General features: G+C 38.8%; 1 protein-coding gene across 7 annotated transcripts in view; it reads left to right on the top strand.

Moving 5' to 3' along the window:
• Positions 1-20,976, top strand: part of DENND5A (DENN domain containing 5A) — a 122,136-nt gene that overhangs the window by 42,944 nt on the left and 58,216 nt on the right. For all 7 annotated transcript variants that reach the window (XM_058688184.1, XM_058688188.1, XM_058688182.1 and 4 more), the window contains 2 exons: positions 166-823; positions 10,383-10,570. In XM_058688184.1, the coding sequence (XP_058544167.1) occupies positions 166-823; positions 10,383-10,570 (846 nt within the window). The remainder of the gene's footprint in view (positions 1-165; positions 824-10,382; positions 10,571-20,976) is intronic.

The following is a 20,976-nucleotide window of genomic DNA, read 5'->3' as shown; positions in this document are numbered from 1 at the left end:
ACGTCTTAGAATTGACGATCTTGAGGACAGATCTTTTCCTGTATTAATCTTGATCTCTCAAACACCTAGCATAATAGGTACTCTGTGAGTAAATCAATAGCGATGGTATTCTGAAGAGGACCAACAGTGAGTTCTCACCACTTGTTTCCTTGTTGTCTTTTGCAGCTATGCATGCCCAAAGGGCTGGCATTCAAGACCCAGGCTGATCCCAGGGAGCCCCAGTTCCATGCCTTTATTATCACAAGGGAGGATGGCTCTCGGACATTTGGGTTTGCCCTCACATTTTATGAGGAGGTGACTAGCAAACAGATCTGCAGTGCAATGCAGACCCTCTACCACATGCATAATGCTGAGTATGATATCCTACATTCTCCGTCTGCTGATGGCCAAGATGACAGTGGCATGGACGATGGTGAAGGCACTCCTGGGACTAAGCTTCAGCGCTTCAACTCCTATGACATTAGCCGGGACACGCTCTACGTCTCTAAGTGCATTTGCCTCATAACACCCATGTCCTTTATGAAAGCATGCCGGAGTGTGCTGGAACAACTTCACCAGGCAGTCACTTCACCTCAGCCCCCTCCACTGCCCCTTGAGAGCTACATATACAATGTACTCTATGAGGTGCCACTTCCACCTCCTGGCCGGTCCTTGAAATTTTCTGGAGTTTATGGGCCAATAATCTGCCAGAGACCAAGTACTAATGAGCTTCCCTTATTTGACTTTCCTGTCAGAGAGGTCTTTGAACTGCTTGGGGTGGAAAATGTGTTTCAGCTTTTTACTTGTGCTCTTCTGGAGTTTCAAATCCTGCTCTACTCACAGCGTAAGTCAGTGCTTACTAGAGTTCTCTCCCTGCATAGGGCCTCCCTTCTTTCCATATCAAATGCAGTGGCACTGATGGTAAAGGTCCAGGGCTGTTAAAATTTGAGCAAAACTCAGATCTTTTGCAGGTAGGTGGTAGATGGAAAACCGATAGAACACAAGAGGGTCACAGTTTTTACTTGGCTATCATCACCATGGCCTTTTGCTGGACACTTCAGTCTAGGAGGGGATTCCTGCTTTCTGACATCCCTTCTAGTTGATGCTGAAAAGAGGGGTAGGAGGTGATGGTTCTGGGAAGCTGACTTTCCAACATTCTGCAGAGTTATTTCTGCCCCTTCCACAGCCTGACAGTAAAACTGAGGATTCACAAACAATGATCCTTCATATATTTGAAAAAAATATATTTGCTAAAAGGAGAATGTGTTGCTGCTTCTTTCTGTTGTTTGTTATAACTGAATTGTTTTTTATAAATGAGAAGTGAACTGAATGTGAGCAGCAGATTTGGACAAAATAGTAAAGTAGATCAGAAGGAAACAGATGTTTATTAAATGAACCAGAAGAGTAACATAAAATATATTCATTCAGTACTTATTTATTGAGAGCCTAGTGTGTGCCAGGCATTGTTTCAGGGTCTAGAGACACAGTGATGGACAAAACAGATAAAAACCCTTCCTATAATGGAACTGATATTTTAGTGGGGAAGAAGAGGTGATTATATAAATAAATAAAGTTTATAGTGTGTAAGGTGTTAATAAGGTCTGTGGAGAAAAGTAAAACAGGAAAGAGGATGGTATTTGGAGAAGGGAAGTTCCAATTTTAACAGAGTGATTAGTTCAAGCCTTTTCCGAGTGACCCATGTCATATCTGTAAGAAAAATATTCTAAGCAAAGGGCACAGGACATATAAAGGTTTTGAGACAAGAATGTGCTTGTTATGTTCAAGAACAGTGAGAAAATTGGGTGGATGGAATGGAGTGAGAGAGCAGGGATATAGAAGCAGATATTAGAGACTTAACAGCAGCCTAGATTTTTTTTAAAAATTTTTTTAATGTTTGTTTATTTTTGAGACAGAGAGAGACAGAGCATGAGCAGAGGAGGGTAGAGAGAGAGAGAGGGAGACACAGAATCCGAAGCAGGCTCCATCCAGGCTCTGAGCTGTCAGCACAGAGCCCAACATGGGGCTCAAACTCACGAGCTTGTAAGATCATGACCTGAGCTGAAGTCGGACACCCAACCGACTGAGCCACCCAGGTGCCCCTAGATTTTATAGTCTCATAAGGACTTTGTTACTCTGAGTGCATAGTCATTGTAGGTTTTAAGTTTTTTGACTTTTTATTTTGAAGTAGTTTCCAGCTATGGAAGAGTTGCAAGAAGTGTTCAAAGAACTCTTGTATGCTCTCCCACAATTCACCAATTGTTAACATTTGGCCACATTTGTTTTATCATTCTCTCTCTGTATATGTGTGCACATAACTGAACCATTGAGAATCATTGCAGACACCATGGCCCTTGACTCCTAAATGCTTCGGCTTTCATTTCATAAGAACAGGAACATTTTCTTACATAACCATAGTCTGATTATCACATTTAGGAAACATAACATTGTTACAATATTGTTATTCAGGTTCTACCATTGTCCAATAATGTCTGCTTTGATAATTTTTTTTTTTTTTTTAAATTCCTGATCTAGGATCTAGTTGAGTAACATGCATTGCTTTTACTTGTTACTTCTTCATGTCTTTCATGACATGGACATTTTTGAAGAGTGTAGCAAGGCATTCTGTAGAATGTCCCTCAATTTGGGTTTGTCTGATGTTTCTTCATGATTAGACTCAGGTTATATAACTTTTGGCTGTAATACACAAAAGTGATGTTGTGATTTTCTCAGTGCGTTATATCAGGAGGCACTTGATGTCAGTTTGCCCATCTTTGGTAATGTTAATTTGATCACTTGGTTAAGGTTATGTCTGCCAAGTTTCTTTCTTTCTTTTTTTTCTTTTAACATTTATTTATTTTTGAGAGACAGAGACATAGCACAAGTGGAGAGGAGGGGCAGAGAGAGAGGGCGACAGAATCCAAAGCAGGCTCCGGGCTGTCAGCACAGAGCCCAACACAGGGCTAGAACCCACGAACCATGAGATCATGACCTGAGCTGAAGTCGGATGCTTCACTGACTGAGCTGCCCGGGCGCCCCTGCCAAGTTTCTTAACTGGAAAGTTATCCTTTTTCCCTTTGTAATTAATAAGTACTTTGTGGGGAGTTAATTTGAAGCAATGTAAGCATACTACTCCACTTTGAAGTTTGCCCAGTAGATTTAACATCCATTAATGATTCTAATCTGAATTAGTTATTACCATGATGGTTACAAAATGGTGATTTTTCTAGCTACATCTATATTTATTGGTTGGCATTTTACTACAAGGAATAACATTCATTCTCCTTTGTTTATTATTATATGGGCTCATAGATTTTTATTTTATTTTATCTTATTTTACATATATGTGTGTGTGTGTGTGTGTGTGTGTATATATATATTTAATGTTTATTTACTTATTTTTGAGAGAGACAGAGTACAAGCAGGGGAGGGGCAGAGAGAAAGAGGGAGAATTTGAAGCAGGCTCCAGGCTCAGAACTGTCAGCACAGAGCCAGATGTGAGGCTTGAATGCACAAAGCTCGAGATCATGACCTGAGCTGAAGTCGGATGCTTAACTGACTGAGTGAACCACCCAGGCGCCCTAGATTTTTATTTTATTCAGTAGCATAGATACCTGTAATGAAGTGCGAATGTTATAGAGGTGGAAAAAGGAGGATTAAAACCAGAAATATGATAGGTGACCTTTTTCCATCAGAGTTTCTTCTTATTTTCCAAGAATATGGGTTATTGTATCCATAATAAGAATTTTAAAGAGGTTTGAAGGCAGTTGAGAAGATTTGTGTATAGAATCAAATGGAATTCAGGATCCAAAGTCATGTTTACAGTAAGGTCAAGAAAAAGCTTTTTCCAAAAAATTCCTGGACATTGTTGAGCATGGCTGACCATAAAATGCAGTGGCCTTCTATTGGCTGTAGGTTATGTTCTGTATTAATAGAGTACTTTAAACAATTCAGGTTGGATTTCTTGAAATAGTTTTTATTTATGATTCAAAGGCCTTAGGTAGATGAAAATCACTCTGGACTTCCAAAAACATGTCATCACCACTCAGTTAGTTTTGACTACTGCTTGTCCTGCCTTCTGAATAGAAAATAAGCATTACTTAAGGAAAAAGAATGCAGGCAAAATTGTAAGAATCTCAAAATATAATCCACTGGGTGACTGAAGTGACATTTTTAGGAATTTTTAACTTGTACAGATCATTTTACCTACTCCTGGATATTTGTTCTTTGGTCCATATATAGCTTTTTAAAATAACTTATTTTTAAAAAATATTTAAATGTTTATTTATTTATTTTGAGAGAGAGGGAGACAGACAGCACAAGCTGGGGAGGGGAAGACACGGGGGAGAGCGAATCCCAAGCAGAATCCATGCTGTCATCGCCAAGCCTGACGTGGAGCTTGATGTCACGAACTGCGAGATCATGACCTGAGCCAAAATCAAGAGTTGGGCACTTAACTGACTGAGCTACCCAGGTGCCCCTTTAATAGCATATTATTCACTGGTTGGGGCAAAATTGTACATAGAGCAGAAGTTTTTTATCTGAGTTAGTAGGGTAGTAGATTGGATAATTGGAAAAGTCATTCCAGTCTGAGAATCCTAAAAATGATACATATATCCATTAAACATTCTATTTTAGTGTAAAACATGATTGTATAGTCACTAGTCTTTTGATGAAGGGTCTAGCTATTTCCTTGGATTATGGGTCCACTAATCAAATGTCTGCACTGTTTTTCTTGCATAAACCACACCTATAATTCATTAACTAGGTTTTCCAGATACATTTTTTTTTTAAGGGGAGTGAGAACTTAATGAACTCTACAAAAGAACTGGAATGGAGACTACCTGTAGATTTTTGTAGTTTTCCCTAGTTTTTTGTGCTTAATTGCCTCATGATATGCCTAATTCAATTATAGTATTTTTTAGCCACTTTGCATTATTCAGTCTTTTTAAAGCATTTAATTTTGTTTTCAGAGAAAATTCTTTTTTTTGTCCTCATTTCACCATTTATTTACATAATATTCGGTTAAATTATATAATTTATCTGTGTACACAGATACATTATGTGCGCTAGTTGAACTAGCGCAGATAAGTCTTGTAACAAATGTAACTGATTTTTGATAAGCATACATTAGTTTTTATTGCAAAAGTAATGCATGCTGCTTAAGGCATACAATCAAAACAATTCCAAAGGGAATACAATGAACTCTCCTTTCCTCTCTCCCACCGGTGCTAGCAAGAGATCAAGTTTCTTGTATATCCCTAGTGAAAATAATAGTTTTTTAAAAATGTCTATTTATTTATTTATTTATTTATTTATTTATTTATTTATTTATTTTGAGCGACAGAGAGAGTGCATGTGTGTGTGTGAGAAAGAGCGGTGGAGGGGCAGAGAGAGAGAGAGAGAGAGAGAGAGAGAATCCCAAGCAGGCTCCGTGCCACCAGCGCAGAGCCTGACACGGGGTTCGATCTCACAAACTGAGATCATGACCTGAGCCAAGATTAAGAATCATATGTTTAACCAACCGAGCCACCCAGGTGCCCCATAAATAAGTAGTTTTTAAAAAACAAATAAATAATGTATGGGCAAACAAGGCAAAGAACGTTGAAAATTTCCCTTTTTCACCTAGAATTCTATTTCTATGAAGTGACTTCTTAATTTCTTAGTGCCTTCCACCCCCCTAGATTTTTTTAAGCAATTAACTATTTTTATGTTAAGTGTTGAGTACATATGTATTAATTGTAATGTTCTTTAAAGTATACATATACATTATTATACATGTATGGTATATTAAAAATTGATGCTAAAATTTAATATACATATGTATGTTTTAAATATGGTATATTAAAACTTAGAAAAAAGCTTTTCAGTTATGTGATAGGAATTTTAACACATTGCTAAAGGTTATATAATGAAGTGTACCCCTGGTTATCCTTTAGAGAGATTACCACTGTCTCCTGTTTCCTTCCAGACATAATCATGCATATATGCTTTTTAGAAACAACACAAATGGGAGCATGCTAATCATTGTTTTGCACTTTCTTTAATAAGGGATCTTGGAGATATTGGACATAGAGATTAGTTTATTTCCTAAGAACAAAGAATACACAAGAAACATCCTTGTTCATATAGTTTTCACAGAAGTGTGAGTATGCAAGGGCAGTTTATGATTCGGTTTCTAATGTGCAGGACTTGCCCTGTAGATTGTTTAGGAGTGGACTTATCTGTAGAGTGTTCCCAAGGCTATTATCTTTCTCTGCACAGAGACAAGTCATAAAGACAAGCAGATTCCTCCCTCCTTCCTCACCACGAAGCAGTGGTCATTGTAATCCCACTATGCTTTGCATTATTACCTCTTTTTGTTAAAATTAATTGCTCAGTTAATGTTAGGGGAGCCATAAGAGAACACAGTTGTCTAGAGCTGAAGTGTTTCCAGTTGATTTGATTGTTTGAATTGGTTTGGATGCACATGACCTTCAGCTGCATCCTATTTATTGGTTTTGCCTTCTTGGAATGATGAGCACAGACACAGGCAATAGCAAAGGAAGTGCTGATTTGATCATTTGTGCTGTGTACACAAACGGATTTTTGCTATTGCATACAGCTCTTGGAGGTCAGCATCCTAGTGTGGGTACCACAGATTACTGGAACCCTGAGGTATTGTTTGCTAGGCCATCCTTCAGGTGGGATGTTGCTTTTTAAAATATAAATATAGAGATGGGGCGCCTGGGTGGCACAGTCGGTTAAGCGTCCGACTTCAGCCAGGTCACGATCTCGCGGTCTGTGAGTTCGAGCCCCGTGTCAGGCTCTGGGCTGATGGCTCAGAGCCTGGAGCCTGTTTCCGATTCTGTGTCTCCCTCTCTCTCTGCCCCTCCCCCGTTCATGCTCTGTCTCTCTCTGTCCCAAAAATAAATTAAAAAAAAGTTGAAAAAAAAAATTTTAAATATAAATATAGAGAGAAAAAGAAACTCAGAACTCACATAGACCAGAAAGGCCATACAATTCCACGTTTCTAGTGTCAGTAAAGTTAAGCCACATAAATAGAAAGCAGCTTAGTCTTGAGAGGAGATTATGTCTGACCTCAAAAAGTGTTTTGTTTCTAAGAATCCCATAATTTCAAGTGCATCACAAGGAATTCTTCAGAGATTTCAATCTGAAGCAAATAAAGTTGTCCACTCTTACAAAAATAAGTGGTTTGACTTTTAGATGCTAGATTACATTAGGAAAAACCAGAACTAGATTTCTGTGATACTGAAAAACTTGCTTTGATGGAGCAGAGAAGGCCTCTTTCTTCAGACTCTAGCATGCTCTGTGTTATGGTTATAGGGCAGATGTTCCCAGACACTGCAGCTAGGAACCATACATAGTAGTCCAGTGCCAGGAAGTCTCATGACAGAGGCATTTTTGGGACTCCTTTACTTAGACTGTCTGTTGGCCTTCTGTGAGATGTTACTGTCCCTGAGCAGACATGCCAGAAATGCCAGCCACATAAAACACCTGCTTTACTGACTTTGGGTAAAGGAAGGAGGAAGTTGTTTGGTTTTCTCATGATTAAAAAGACCTCTGGTACCTCTGCCCCCCACCCCCTAAGATTCAGAAGTGTGTGTGTGTGTGTGTGTGTGTGTGTGTGTGTACACACTGAAAATGGGGGTGGGATATTTCAGTGAATATTTATTCAGAATACGTGTTTGAGAGCCAGTGTTCAGACATAGTAGTAAGACTAAACCAGCTTTAAATACCACTTGAAGGTTTTCTCCCACGCTTTTACATTCTTTTGATTCATCTTAATTTTGAATTTTAAAATAAATTCTTAGGATGTCTGAGATTCTCAAGATTGTTGCTCTTGAGTAGATTATTTACAGACATTCACATGTAGAAGAATATAAGAATTGAAGTCTCATCTGGAGAATCATGAGAATTTGTCTTAATAATGATTATTGGGGTGCCTGGGTGGCTCAGTTGGTTGAGCGTCTGACTTTGGCTCAGGTTGCAGTCTCGTGGTTCCTGGGTTCTAGCCCCACACTGGGCTATGTGCTGACAGGGTGGAGCCTGCTTTGGATCCTCTATCCCCCTCTCTCACTTCACCTCTCCTGCTCACGTTCTTTCTCTCAAAAATAAATAAACATTTAAAAAATAATGATTGTTGGAGTAGTCATTGAGCAGAAGAATCTCAGCAGAAAGATAAAATAGTAAGTTGTATGGTGTCCCATGGAATTGGGGTATCAGGTGAAGAAGAGACTGAAGATAGAGCTTGCAATGGTGTAAATTTTGTTACTCAGTTTTTGTTTACTTTCATGTGGGACTAAATACTTTTTCTGAAATTATTTATATTATTTATATAAAACCTAATTTAATTCTTCAAAGATTGCTTTTTATTTTTTTTAATTTGGGAAATGTTTTTGTTGTTGTTTGAATGAGGTGGAGAATCTTCACAAAGTAGTTTTTTTAAAAAAAGTTTATTTACTAAATATTAAAAAATTTTTTTTTTCAATATTTATTTTTGAGATACAGAACATAAGTGGGGGAGGGGCAGAGAGAGAGGCAGACAGAATTTGAAGCAGTCTCCAGGCTCTGAGCTGTTAGCACAGAGCCTGGCCTGGGGCTTGAACTCACAAACTGAGATCATGACCTGAGCCAAAGTCGGGTGCTTAACCGACTAAACCACTTAGGCACCCTTTTACTAAATAGTTTTTAATACAGGAATGACCATGCTTTGTGTGGGCACAATGAAAAATGAGACAGACTCTCTCCTTGAACTCTTATTAGTTTGCCCTGATCTTTAGTGAATATGAGAAGCTCATGTTCTTTTGTCCTTCTGCTAAACCATTTTTTTTTTTTTAATTGATGATCAAATCTCTGAGTTTACTTTTATGCACTGATTGGTTATATCACTCATTTGTCAAGTGCCTTAGTTTCCCCAAAGAAGCATATGAGACATTTTCCTGTAGTACCTTTAAAATGTTCAAGATAATGAAATTTTAGTCATTAATCTCTATTTATTTGCATTACTAGTTAAAAGACTATTTGTAGGTCATGCTCTTTTTTGCTTAGCTGAGAGTAAGGTGATAGGCAGTTTTCAAAGCTTTATTAGTGAGCAAATGTAGGGTACTTTACTGAACTTCTACATAGTTGGTACATATCAGCTTTTGTTCATTTTTACTCAACCTTCCTCATTTTCTGGAAAGCTTTTTGTTACTTATAACTCTTTTATGAACCAAGCTGTGATTTGTTTAAATGATGGGGTGGGTTTTTAGTATATGAAACCACTTTAACCCTAATGAAAGCTCATTTGAAATCAACCATTCCAAAGGATATTACTCATGATTTTAAAATTTATGTTCCTGCTTTGTCCTTAAATGCCTGAAACCATTTTACCATTTGTGAAGAGTAATTTAAAAAAAAGTTTTTTTTAATGTTTATTTATTTTTGAGAGAAATAGGGACAGAGTGCGAGTGGGGGAAGGGCAGAGAGAGAGGGAGACACAGAATCCAAAGCAGACTCCGAGCCGTCAGCACAGAGCCCAGTGCGGGGCTCTAACCAATGAAGCGCGGGATCATGACCTGGGCCGAAGTCGGCTGCCCAACTGACTGAGCCTCCCAGGTGCCCCTGTGAAGAATAATTTTTAAAATTTTACTTGTAACTGTCCATTTTATTGGCTTTGCCAGTGTGTTTATTACTTATTGTTTTGTAAAACATGCCCAGAAATTGTGTTCTAAAGGAAAGCAAAACTTTGAACACAAGCCTTCCCTCCCAAACTAAGATCCCTGACCTATAGTTAAGAGTTTTGAGGCCTGAAAGTCAATGTTTTGAGTCTTTCATATCCTCGGGAAGCTTTTCATTGATCTGTTAAAATGACATATTTATGCTGTTCCCATTGAGGAAAAGTTCCAGGTGAAAGACAGACTTGGCTAGTGTAGAAAACCAGCTGCTGCATGCTGTGTGGTTCTTTGGTCTTGATCTTGAAGGCAGAGCTCACATTAGTTCCTTATAGGCTGCAGACATATCTGAGTGGTAAAAGAGCCTGTTTTGGCTTCCATGCTGAATGAAGACCCTTTTTTTTTGTTGTTCCAGTTCCCCAACCCCTTTCTACTTAAGAGAATCTACTTAACATTCTGGTTTAGTATTTGGAGCAAGGTGGTATTTAGGATTTCTACTGTATTTCCACACTAAATTTTATCACTTGCGAGAACCTGTATGTGAGGGTTAAATTTCAGCTTGTGGTCCACTGAGGTCTCTGGGTTGTCTTTCTGGTACCCACAAGGGAATCACACTCTGAGCATACCCTTGCTGAAGTTTATCCTGACTGTTTCTAAATGTGAAATTGTATTGAAGTTTTTAACTTGTTATTTGGCAAGCAGGTGCTTTGTTTTTGACTGGTTTGTTTTTTGTTTTTTGTTTTTACCTAGATTACCAGAGACTGATGACTGTGGCGGAGACAATTACAGCTCTCATGTTTCCTTTCCAGTGGCAGCATGTCTATGTCCCTATTCTCCCGGCTTCTCTCCTACATTTTTTAGATGCTCCTGTTCCATACCTGATGGGCTTGCATTCCAATGGCTTGGATGACCGGTCAAAGCTGGAGCTGCCTCAAGAGGTAAGAGGAATGCGGAGCTTGAGTGCTGGTGCCTTTGGTCCCAATCCAGGATTGGAGGGAGGATGGCTTTGGGATGAGCCCAGGGTGGTGTCACCAAGTTTATTTTATTTTATTTTGAGGAACATAAATTACTTTCCAGGAAATAAGTAAAAATGATGAACATTTAGCTTAGTTTATGTTGTTCCAGAAACACTTGTCATCTTTATTATATGGCATACATACATTGTAATCCCTGTGTTTATACTATCATGAATTGCCTTTTTCATTTGCAGTTTTTCTTTTTTTTTTTTTAAGTTTATTTTTATTTTGAGAGAGAGTGCACATGTGCGCCAGTGGGGGAGGGGCAGAGCGAGAGGGAGAAAGAGAATCCTAAGCAGGCTCCATGCTGTTGGCACAGAGCCCGACATAGGGCTCCATCTCACAAACTGTGAGATCATGACCTGAGCCAAAATCAAGAGTTGGATGTTTAACCGACCAGGCCACCCAGGCACTCCATATGTAGTTTTTCAAGCCAGTATTTTACATACTTTTCAAGACATTTATTAGAAAATCATTTTATTATGTAAAACTTTTAAATATACACAATGCATAATGAATTCTTGTGTTCTTACCACCTAGCTTCAGCAGTTATATATATTAAATTATATTTAAGAAATTTTTTATTTTAGAGAGAGACAGAGCTTGAGTGGGGAGAAGGGCAGGGAGAGAAAGAAAGAAAGAAAGAAAGAAAGAAAGAAAGAAAGAAAGAAAGAATCTTAAGCAGGCTCCATGCTGAGTGTGGCTTGATCCCATGATGCCAGGATTGTGACCTGAGCCCAAATCATGAGTCAGCCACTCAACTGACTGAGCCACCCAGGTGCCCCTAAATTGCATTTTAATTCTATACCTCTCATTCCCTTATTATTTTAAGGAAATCCCACATAATATAATTTCATAATTACTTCATTACACCAAGTATTAATAAATCAGTGAGTTTCTTTTATAGGCCAAGTTTATATGTAATAGTTGACCTGATAGTGATTCTTGTGGTGCTGAACCAGCTTTGAAAACTTTCCTTTCAAGATAAGGAAGACCTTGAGAGGATGCTTTTCCTCTCTTGCTATGAGGATGGTCTCCTCCTCTTTCCTATTGTTTCAAATACCAAAGAATTAATTAAAAATATGTATTTACTTGTTTATTTTCTACTTTATTCTAAAATATACTTAAAGCATGATTAAAATAAGATTGTTTTCTTTTTTTTCTTTTTTTAATGTTTATTTATTTTTGAGAGAGAGAGAGTGTGTGTATGTGAGCAGAGGAGGGGCAGAGAGAGCGAGAGAGAGAGAGCCACAGAATCTGAAGCAGGCTTTGAGCTGTCAAGCACAGAGCCCGATGTGGGGCTCGAACTCACAAACTGTGAGATCATGACCTGAGCTGAAGTCGGATGCTCAACTGACTGAGCCACCCAGGTGCCCCTTATTTTTCTGGAATTATCCATAGAACTGGTCTACCTTTTTATGTCATTTTGTGGCTGGTATGAAACTACTTGGGGAAAGGGCTTTTGTACACTGAATTTCTCAGTCATTAGAAAGGCCTGGGAACAAGACTTTGGAGGATACATACACTGGTGTTAACATGGCTTTATTTCCTCACTTCATCAAAATGTTTTTGGAGGGAGATTTTTGCATAATTGAGTAATATTAGTATTAGTAAGGAGACCTCCAAAGAAGAGAACAGTCTCACGGACTTGTTTCTGAGCTTCATTCATGTCGTTGGGCATGTCTGGGCAGCATCCCTGATGAAACCCTGATAATTAGATCACACCTGTAATATTTAAATTATAGTCAAATGCATCTCTTTTTTTTCTCTCTCCTTTGGTTTTACAATCAAAATGTCTTCCTCGTAGCTTCTTCTGTTTCCACCCCCTTTGCTTCTTTGGTTTTATAGAGCTTTGTGTTGTTTGGAGTAGGACAAGATTGATTAAGGAAGAAAAGATCTAAATGATAGAGAAAATCATTGAGTTGGGGTATTAGGTTTTTATGTATGTTTGTCTGTTTTACTGGTAAATACACATGAAGAGTAGTTATCGAAGATTGGAGATTGGGGAGTTTCTGTTTGCTTTGTTTTATTTTTTTAAGTTTATTTATTTATTTTGAGAGAGAGAGCATGCTCTCCAGTAGGGGAGAGGCAGAGAGAGAGAGAGAGACAGAGACAGAGAGAGAGAGAGAGAAACCTGAGCAGGCTCTGCACTGTTAACAGAGAGCCCAATGTGGGGCTCGAACCCCTGAACCATGAGATCATGACCTGAGCTGAAATTGAGAGTTGGTTAGGATGCTTAACTGAGCCACCCAGGTGCTCCTTCCTGATGGTTTAAACAAAGGCATAATTTAAATTGACACCTCTTCATAGTAAACCTAATTATAATTTTGTAAAGTCAAAATAAGAATAAGAACAAAAAATGGTAGAAGGTGGAAAACCTAAAGAGGTGTGCTACCTACCAGTCTAATGAGTAGGACTCTAGGCAAGAAGCCACTTTTCTCAGTTTTATTTTTATCTTTGGCATCAACTTGACATATGTTTGGGGCAAGTTCTGTTCCCTGTGGGATCCCTCAGCATCATTTTTTGGGTGCCTCATGTATATGGGTATATGAAGAGGCTGCTAGGAGCGCAGCAATTTTCTTAACTGGGGGATTCGGTGAGACTGAGAAACCAAGTGTTGTTTGAGAAACCCAAAAGTTCACTCTGTTCTGATGTTGCTGCTGCTTCCACTTTTGCAGTATTCCCCATCATTCCTACGTCCTTTGCCTTTCCTTGTGGTCTGCTTGGGAAGGGGGAGGCATGTGGAATACCTGTGCATACTTAATAAGTAGTTCTAGGATTTCAGAGTCCCACTTCATCCAGACTGGCCCTCTGAGGGTGACATATTTGTGTGGGGTATTTGATAGCTGGATATTTACCTTGATTTTTAGCAGATAACCTGTAGAATATCTGAGCCTGGATAGTTCCCCATGGGGAACTTTAAGTTGGGGAGAACTGACTTTCTCATGGAGTAAAGCACCATGAAAGGTATACATAATGAATGAAGACTAATAAATAATATCTCTGAAAGACAACTTTGGGATGTCTCACAAATAATACACGGTTATAGTAAGACAACTTGGGGATGTCTCACAAATGATATATGGTGGTTTTTTGTTTTTGTTTTTGTTTTTTTTTAAGATTTTATTTTTAGGTAGTCCATACACCCAACATGGGACTCAAACTTATAAAGTTGGAGATTAAGAGTCACATGCTCTATGGACTGAGCCAGCCAGGTGCCCCATAAATGATATATTAAAAAAAATTTGTTTTTAGTGTTTATTTTTGAGAGAGAGTGTGAACAGGGGACAGGCAGAGAGAGGGAGACACAGAACCGGAAGCAGGCTCCAGGCTCTGAGCTGTCAGCACAGAGCCTGATGTGGGGCTCAGACTCACGAACTGTGAGATCATGACCTGAGCCGAAGTTAGATGCTTAATCGACTTAGCCACCCAGGCACCCCGAATGATATGTTTATAGTAAAAAATTCTAACAGTGCCCCTATGAAGAATAAAGGGTGGCTTTATTGGGTGGCTCAGTTGGTTAGGCATCCAACTCTTGATATTGGCTTAGGTTGTGATCTTGGTGGTCATGAGATCCCTGCTGATCGTGGAGCCTGCTTTGAATTATTTCTCTCTCCTCTTGTTTCTCTGCCCCTCCCCCGCTCACACTTGTGAGCTTACTCTCCCTCCCTCCCTTCCTCCCTCCCTCCCTCTCTCTAAATAAACACTGAAAAAACCTTCCTTTTAAAAAAAGAATAAAGTAAAAATTACTTCGAATTTTTTCACCCAGAGATAACTACTTTTAACATTTTGGTGGACATCCTGAGGTATCTTTACACTACTGGAGGGACTTTGAGGCCGAACTAAGGGGCCTGTGCAAGGGCGCATCATCAGGGTAGTGGAGCAAGCTTGATTTATAAAAGGGACTTTCTCCAGAGGGATGGAGACTGTACATTTCCTGGATCCCTAAATCAGAATTCATGAGTCGCTGCCTCATCTTGGGGCATCAGAAGTCTGTGAAAAAACCCTTTGTTTCTTTTTATACCAACACATGAGTTCAGTTGTCCCTGAGCAAGGGAAAGTGCTGAGCTGCCTTTGTGAGGCATTCTTTGTCCTGTGCTTCTCTTTTGGGTGCTGTTGTGTGAGTCCAGGAAGGAGTCATGTCATCCATATGTCAGGGGAAGCAGGCAGAGGATATTAGAATAAAGGGTGTGTGTGTGTTACTTCTTTATGTCTTGGGTCTTTCTGTCTTTCCTGATGGTTTTTCTCCTTTCTCAGGACACTCCTTCAATAGCTTTTTTCCCAATAATGTGTGTGTGTTGAGCTCCTCCCTCTCAGTGAATAACATGGAGATAGACTAGAGGTGAGGCTGGCTGTGATTTGGTGTTGGGAACTCAGGGTGGGAAGGGGCATTGTGACCTCCTGCAGGAAAAGATTTGGGAGACTTTCTGGGATTTGGGGGATCCATGTGGTTATTACCCAGAGCAGCTAAGTCTTCTCATGGCTTCTTCCAAACAACACAGGAGGTTAATTAACTGAGGAAAACTGATCATGTGGGTTCAGTGCCTCTTTTAGGCTTCTTGTCCCTCAAGCTATTTTGTAGGACTTGCCCTCTTAGCTGAGGAAAGGGGTGCATGAGGAGTTTGAGGTAGGTTTGCAAATTACTTCTGTTTGCCAGAGCCCTCAGTGTGCTGTGAGGAAACAGTGTGAGGCTATGTATGAGTTTAGTATTTGAATGACGTCCTATTTCACTTTACCTTTTCATTTCTACCTTCTTCAGCCCAACACTGCAAAGAATGGCTATACTGGTGTCTACTCAGAGGTGCCTATCTAATCTAGGCCATCTCTAAAGTGTGCCTGAGTTGTATTCTCTCCTCTAGCTACCTCCTACCAGGAGTGTATCTATAATATAGGGACATAGCATGTGGAGTTCATAAAATTCTTTACAGACATTCTGTATTTGGCTCACATCAGTGGGAGAAAAGCCAACCAAGCATTGGTGAGTGGATGCAGTTATTTTTAGATGCTTCTGGGGACGCCTGGGTGGCGCAGTCGGTTAAGCGTCCGACTTCAGCCAGGTCACGATCTCGCGGTCCGTGAGTTCGAGCCCCGCGTCAGGCTCTTGCCTGATGGCTCGGAGCCTGGAGCCTGTTTCGGATTCTGTGTCTCCCTCTCTCTCTGCCCCTCTCCCGCCCGTTCATGCTCTGTCTCTCTCTGTCCCAAAAATAAATAAAAAACATTAAAAACAAAAAAAAAATTTAGATGCTTCTGTGTTTCCAGTTGAACAAATGCTTTTTTTCTATAAAAAGAGGAGAACCAGTGGGGTAAATGATTGCATTGTTTGCCTGTGGTGGGTTACAGAGCTTTATTCTGACGGGGCTTATGAGGCAGGTGATCTTCATGACTAGATTTAATTGTTTTACTATCTTTTTTAATGGCTTGATGTGAAAGCATTTATAATTTTAAATAAATCTTTTTTAAAAAAATGTTTTATTATTTTTTTGAGAGAGAGACAGAGCATGTGTCGGGGAGGGGCAGATAGAGAGGGAGACAAGGAATCTGAAGCAGGCTCCAGGCTCTGAGCTGTCAGCACAGAGCCCAACACGGGACTCAAATTGGTAAACCACAAGATCCTGACCTGAGCCGAAGTAGACGCGTAGTCTACTGAGTCACCCAGTCACCCTTATAATTTTAAAATCTTAACAGGAAAAACAAAAAGCCAATTTTTAGGTGTTAAACACTCACTGGCCCTTTTTCTAGGCAGGGCTCAAACTTGTTATTCAGTGGAGGAATTACAAAAAGTGAATTTTAAAGTGATTCTTCTTTTAATCTTTGTATCTTAGATAAGAGAAAGTTCTCTCTCTCTCTTTTTTAACTTTATTTATTTTGAAAGAGAGAAAGAGCAAGCCGGGGAGGGGCTGAGAGAGGGAGGGAAAATCACAAGCAGGCTCTGCTTTAGTGTGGAGCCAGACATGAGGCTTGAATCCATTAACTGTGAGATATGACCTGAGTCGAAACCAAGAGTCTGGACGTTTACTGACTGAGCCACTCAGGGACCCCAAAAGTTCTCCTTTTTGATTATAGATTGGTAAATTGAATAGTCATGCACCCAGCAGATGTTTATGCATGGACATGTTAAAACATGCAGTTTTAATAGATTGAGAGCTTGTGGAATAGTTGTATTTAGCTAGACTTATGTTACCCTCCTGCCTCTTCTTTTAGGATGCAAGACTTATTGGTATGGGGAAAAATAGAAGGATCAATGGATCGGCACTTTGATATAACATAGAGGTGCCATCCATTTCAATAATGGAGCTGGAAAAATTGCTTGTCCATAAGGAGAAAAAATAAAAAAGGATCCCCACATTCCACTGTAACAAAAATCAACTTGAGATGGATTAAGAAGTGATAAATGTCACAAGCAAAAGTTTAAAATCTTCTAAAGATAATATTAATAAATGTATTTCTAACCTCTGAGTAGGGACTTTATAAACAAGATACAGAAAGCACTATCCATAAAATAAAAGATTGAAGGGAGCCTAGGTGGCTCAGTTGGTTGAGTGTCTGACTCTTGATTTCAACTCAGGTCATGATCCAAGGGTTGTGAGATTGTGCCCATCACTGGGTTCTGCATTGAGTGTGGACCCTGCTTGAGATTCTCTCTCCACCCCCCGCTTCTGCCCCTCTCTCCCACTCTCTCTCTCAAAAAATAAAAAATAAAAAATTAAAAAAAGATTGATAAATTTGATTTTTTAAATTAAGAGAAAGACATCTTAAAATAAAAAGATATGATAAAAACTAGAAGATACGTGTAACATATATAACCTACAAAAGTCAGCATTAGGAGATTGTAAAGAACTTGTACAAACCAGTAAAATGATAAGCAACCCAGTAGAAAAATGGGTTAAAGACATGAACAGGTATTGCACAAAAAATACACATTTTTTCACTAGCAACCAGAGAAGTGTAAATTAAATGCACCCAAATCAGTGGCAAAATTAGGAAATATGATGATACCAAGTTTTGGAAGGATTTGGATCAATAGGATCACTTTAGATTGCTGGTAAAAATATAAACTGTTATAACCACTTTGGACACAGCTAGGCCTTATTTTATAAAGTTGAACATTTGCATAGCTTACCACACAGCAGTTCCATTCCTAGGGTATACCCAAGAGAAGATCTTGCATCCATGTCCAAGAAAACGTGTAAAAATGCCAAAGCAGTAAACAGGAAAGAACTTAAATGCCCTTCATTGGGAAAATTGATAAATAAATTGTGTTATATCCACATAGTGTGGAATATTATATAAGAGTGAAAATGAATAACATAGCTACATACAACAAAATGGCTGAATTTTAGTAACCTCCTGTTGAGTGAAGAAAAGTAGTGCCATAACATTCCTTAAGGAGTGGTAATCTTTTCATATTTTTAAAAAACAAGCAAAAACTTAAAGGCATATATAAATTATAAAACAAAAGCCAAAAAGGTAATAGAGAATTCTGGATAGTGGTTACCTGGGGAATGGGAATGTATAGGTTGGGGATGGTATTGGGGAGGATTAGATAGATAAAGTATCTGGTAATTTTCTAGTTCTTGGATTGGGCAGGAAAAGAATGTCTTTAAGATTGTCCTCAGAAAGTTTTCCATTTCCATTCCTTTTTTTTGGTTTGTTTTTTAAGTTTTTTTTAATGTTTATTTTTGAGAGAGAGACAGAATGAGAGCAGGGCAGGGGCAGAGAGAGAGAGGGAGACACAGAATCCAAAGCAGGCTCCAGGCTCTTGAGCTGTCAGCACAGAGCCTGATGTGGGGCTCGAACTCAAGAACTGCGAGATCATGGCCTGAGCCGAAGTTGGATGCTTCACTCATTGAGCCACCCAGGTGCCGCCAGTTTACATTCGTAATAACAGTGTTTGAGATGTTTGTTTTCCTGTTATTTGGCTGGCATTGGACATTATAAATCTTGTAAATCTTTTGTCAGCACAGTAGATGAAAAGTATTTTGTTTTTATTTCTTAGATTATTAGCAAAATTGAACATCTTTTCATATATTTGATGTTAATCAGGTGAAAGAAAGTTCTTCTGTGTTTGCCTTCCATAACCAATTTCTACTTTTCAGTTGGGTGAATTTATTTTTATCTTAATGATTTCTTTGGTTATTAACCTTTTACATGTTATACATAACAATTACTGTTTCCTAGATTGCTTATCTTTTAATTTTTTTATGGCAGTATTTACCTTTGTTTTTAGCTCTATATAAAGTTTAGGAAGCCCATTCCACTTTAAGATAGAATAGTAACTTTTTATAGTTTTTTTTAATGCTTTTTGGGTTTATTTAATTTTTTTTAATGTTTGTTTATTTATTTTTGACAGAGAGAGAGAGAGAGACAGACAGACAGACAGAGCATGAGTGGGGGAGGGGCAGAGAGAGAGGGAGACCCAGAATTTAAAGCAGGCTCCAGGCTCTGAGCTGTCAGCACAGAGCCTGACGCGGGGCCCAAACTCACGGACTGCGGGATCATGACCTGAGCCGAAGTCGGACACCCAACCGACTGAGCCACCCAGGCGTGCCTTGTGGGTTTATTTAACTTTTTTTAACTTTTTTAATGGAAAATGTTGAACACGTGTAAGAGTAAAGGGACTAGCATCCATTGTTTTATGACAATTATCAACTCATGGCCACTTTTCTTTCTCTACCCTCCTCCTCCCCACTCACCTTACTTGATTATTTTGAAACAGATCTCACACAGCATTATTATGTTATTGAAATATATTCAGTTTGTATCTCTAAAAGATACTCTTTTTAAGAAAATAAGGTAGCTTTTTTTTAAAAATTATTTTTAAGTGTTTATTTATTTTTGAAAGAGAGAGACAGAACGTGAGTGGGAAAGGGGCAGAGAGAGAGGGAGACACAGAATCTGAAGCAGGCTCCAGGCTCTGAGCTCTCAGCACAGAGCCTGACACAGGGTTCAAACTCACAAACTGTGAGAGCAAGACCTGGGTCAAAGTTGGACACTTAACCAACTGAGCCACATAGGCACCCCTGTTTTTTATATTTAAAGCTTCAATCTTAAATTTATTTTTGAGTATGGTATTCTATTTTAACATTTCTAAATGTACAGCCATTGTCCCCGAAACATTTATTCAACAATCCATCCACAATAAATGGGTCTGTTCAAGATTCTCATTTTTTTTTTTTTAATGTTTATTTATTTTGGAGAGAGACAGAACGTGAGTGGGGAAGGGGCAGAAAGAGAGAGGGAAACACAGAGTCTGAAGCAGGCTCCAGGCTCTGAGCTGTCAGCACAGGACCCAACGCGGGGCTCGAACTCACAAACTGTGAGATCATGACCTGAACCGAAGTCAGATGCTTAACTGACTGAGCCACCCAGGTACCCCAAGATTCTCTTTTTCCAACAGATTACTGTTTTATGTTTATATTAGAATCCAGTAAGGCAAGTGTTTTCTTAAAATTTTCTTGGCTGTTTTATTTTTTCAGGCAAAATTCAGAATCAGTTCATCACACACTCCTTTTAAAACAAAAATCTGGGATTTTGAAAAAAATTACATTAAACTTACAAATAAGTAGGGGCATTATTAGCATCTTTTCAATATGGAATTTTTCTACCTAGTAATATTGTTATGATATCCATTGATTGAAGTTATTCCACAGTGATAACAATGTTAATTGGCATTTGTTATGTACTTTGAGCCTAGCTATAAATCTCAACATTTATTGTCTCATAATCCTCAAATTTATGGTATAGGTAATATTATCATTTCTGTTATGAACAAAACAGAAATACTCTTAAGCATTTAAACACTGCAGTGGAGGAAATAATAGTTGTCTTGGCTAGCTAGACAGGTTCATGGTTATAAGATAAATATATATATATACATATATATATATATATTTAATGTTTATTTCTGAGGGAGAGAGTGTGTGAGAGCACCAGCAGGTGAAGGGCAGGGAGAGGGGGACAAAGCTCCGTGCTAACCGCAAGATCATGACCTAAGCCGAAGTCAGACGCTCAGCCAACTGAACCACCAGGCATCCCGAGATAAATATTTTTTAAAAAGCCTTTTCTAATGTATTGCTACAAAGAAATTCCAATGGGAATAGGAACTATAATATATTTAAGTTAAATTGAATAAGAAATGCGTAAGACCTCTAAGGAGAAGGGTGGATGGTTAAGAGCTTGAGTGTATGTCTGAAGTCAGGCTAGAGGAGTTTAGATCTCAGTTCTACTACTTACTAGCTGTGTGACTTTGAACAAGTTACTTAACCTCTTTATGTCAGTTTTGTCTATAAAATGAGGATAGATGGATATTGCCAAACTGTTCTGTGTTA

Source organism: Neofelis nebulosa, chromosome 10 (assembly GCF_028018385.1).
Source record: "Neofelis nebulosa isolate mNeoNeb1 chromosome 10, mNeoNeb1.pri, whole genome shotgun sequence".
NCBI classification, from domain to species: domain Eukaryota; kingdom Metazoa; phylum Chordata; class Mammalia; order Carnivora; family Felidae; genus Neofelis; species Neofelis nebulosa.
The sequence above is the reverse complement of the archived record's forward strand: the minus strand, read 5'-3'. Positions and strand labels throughout refer to the sequence as shown.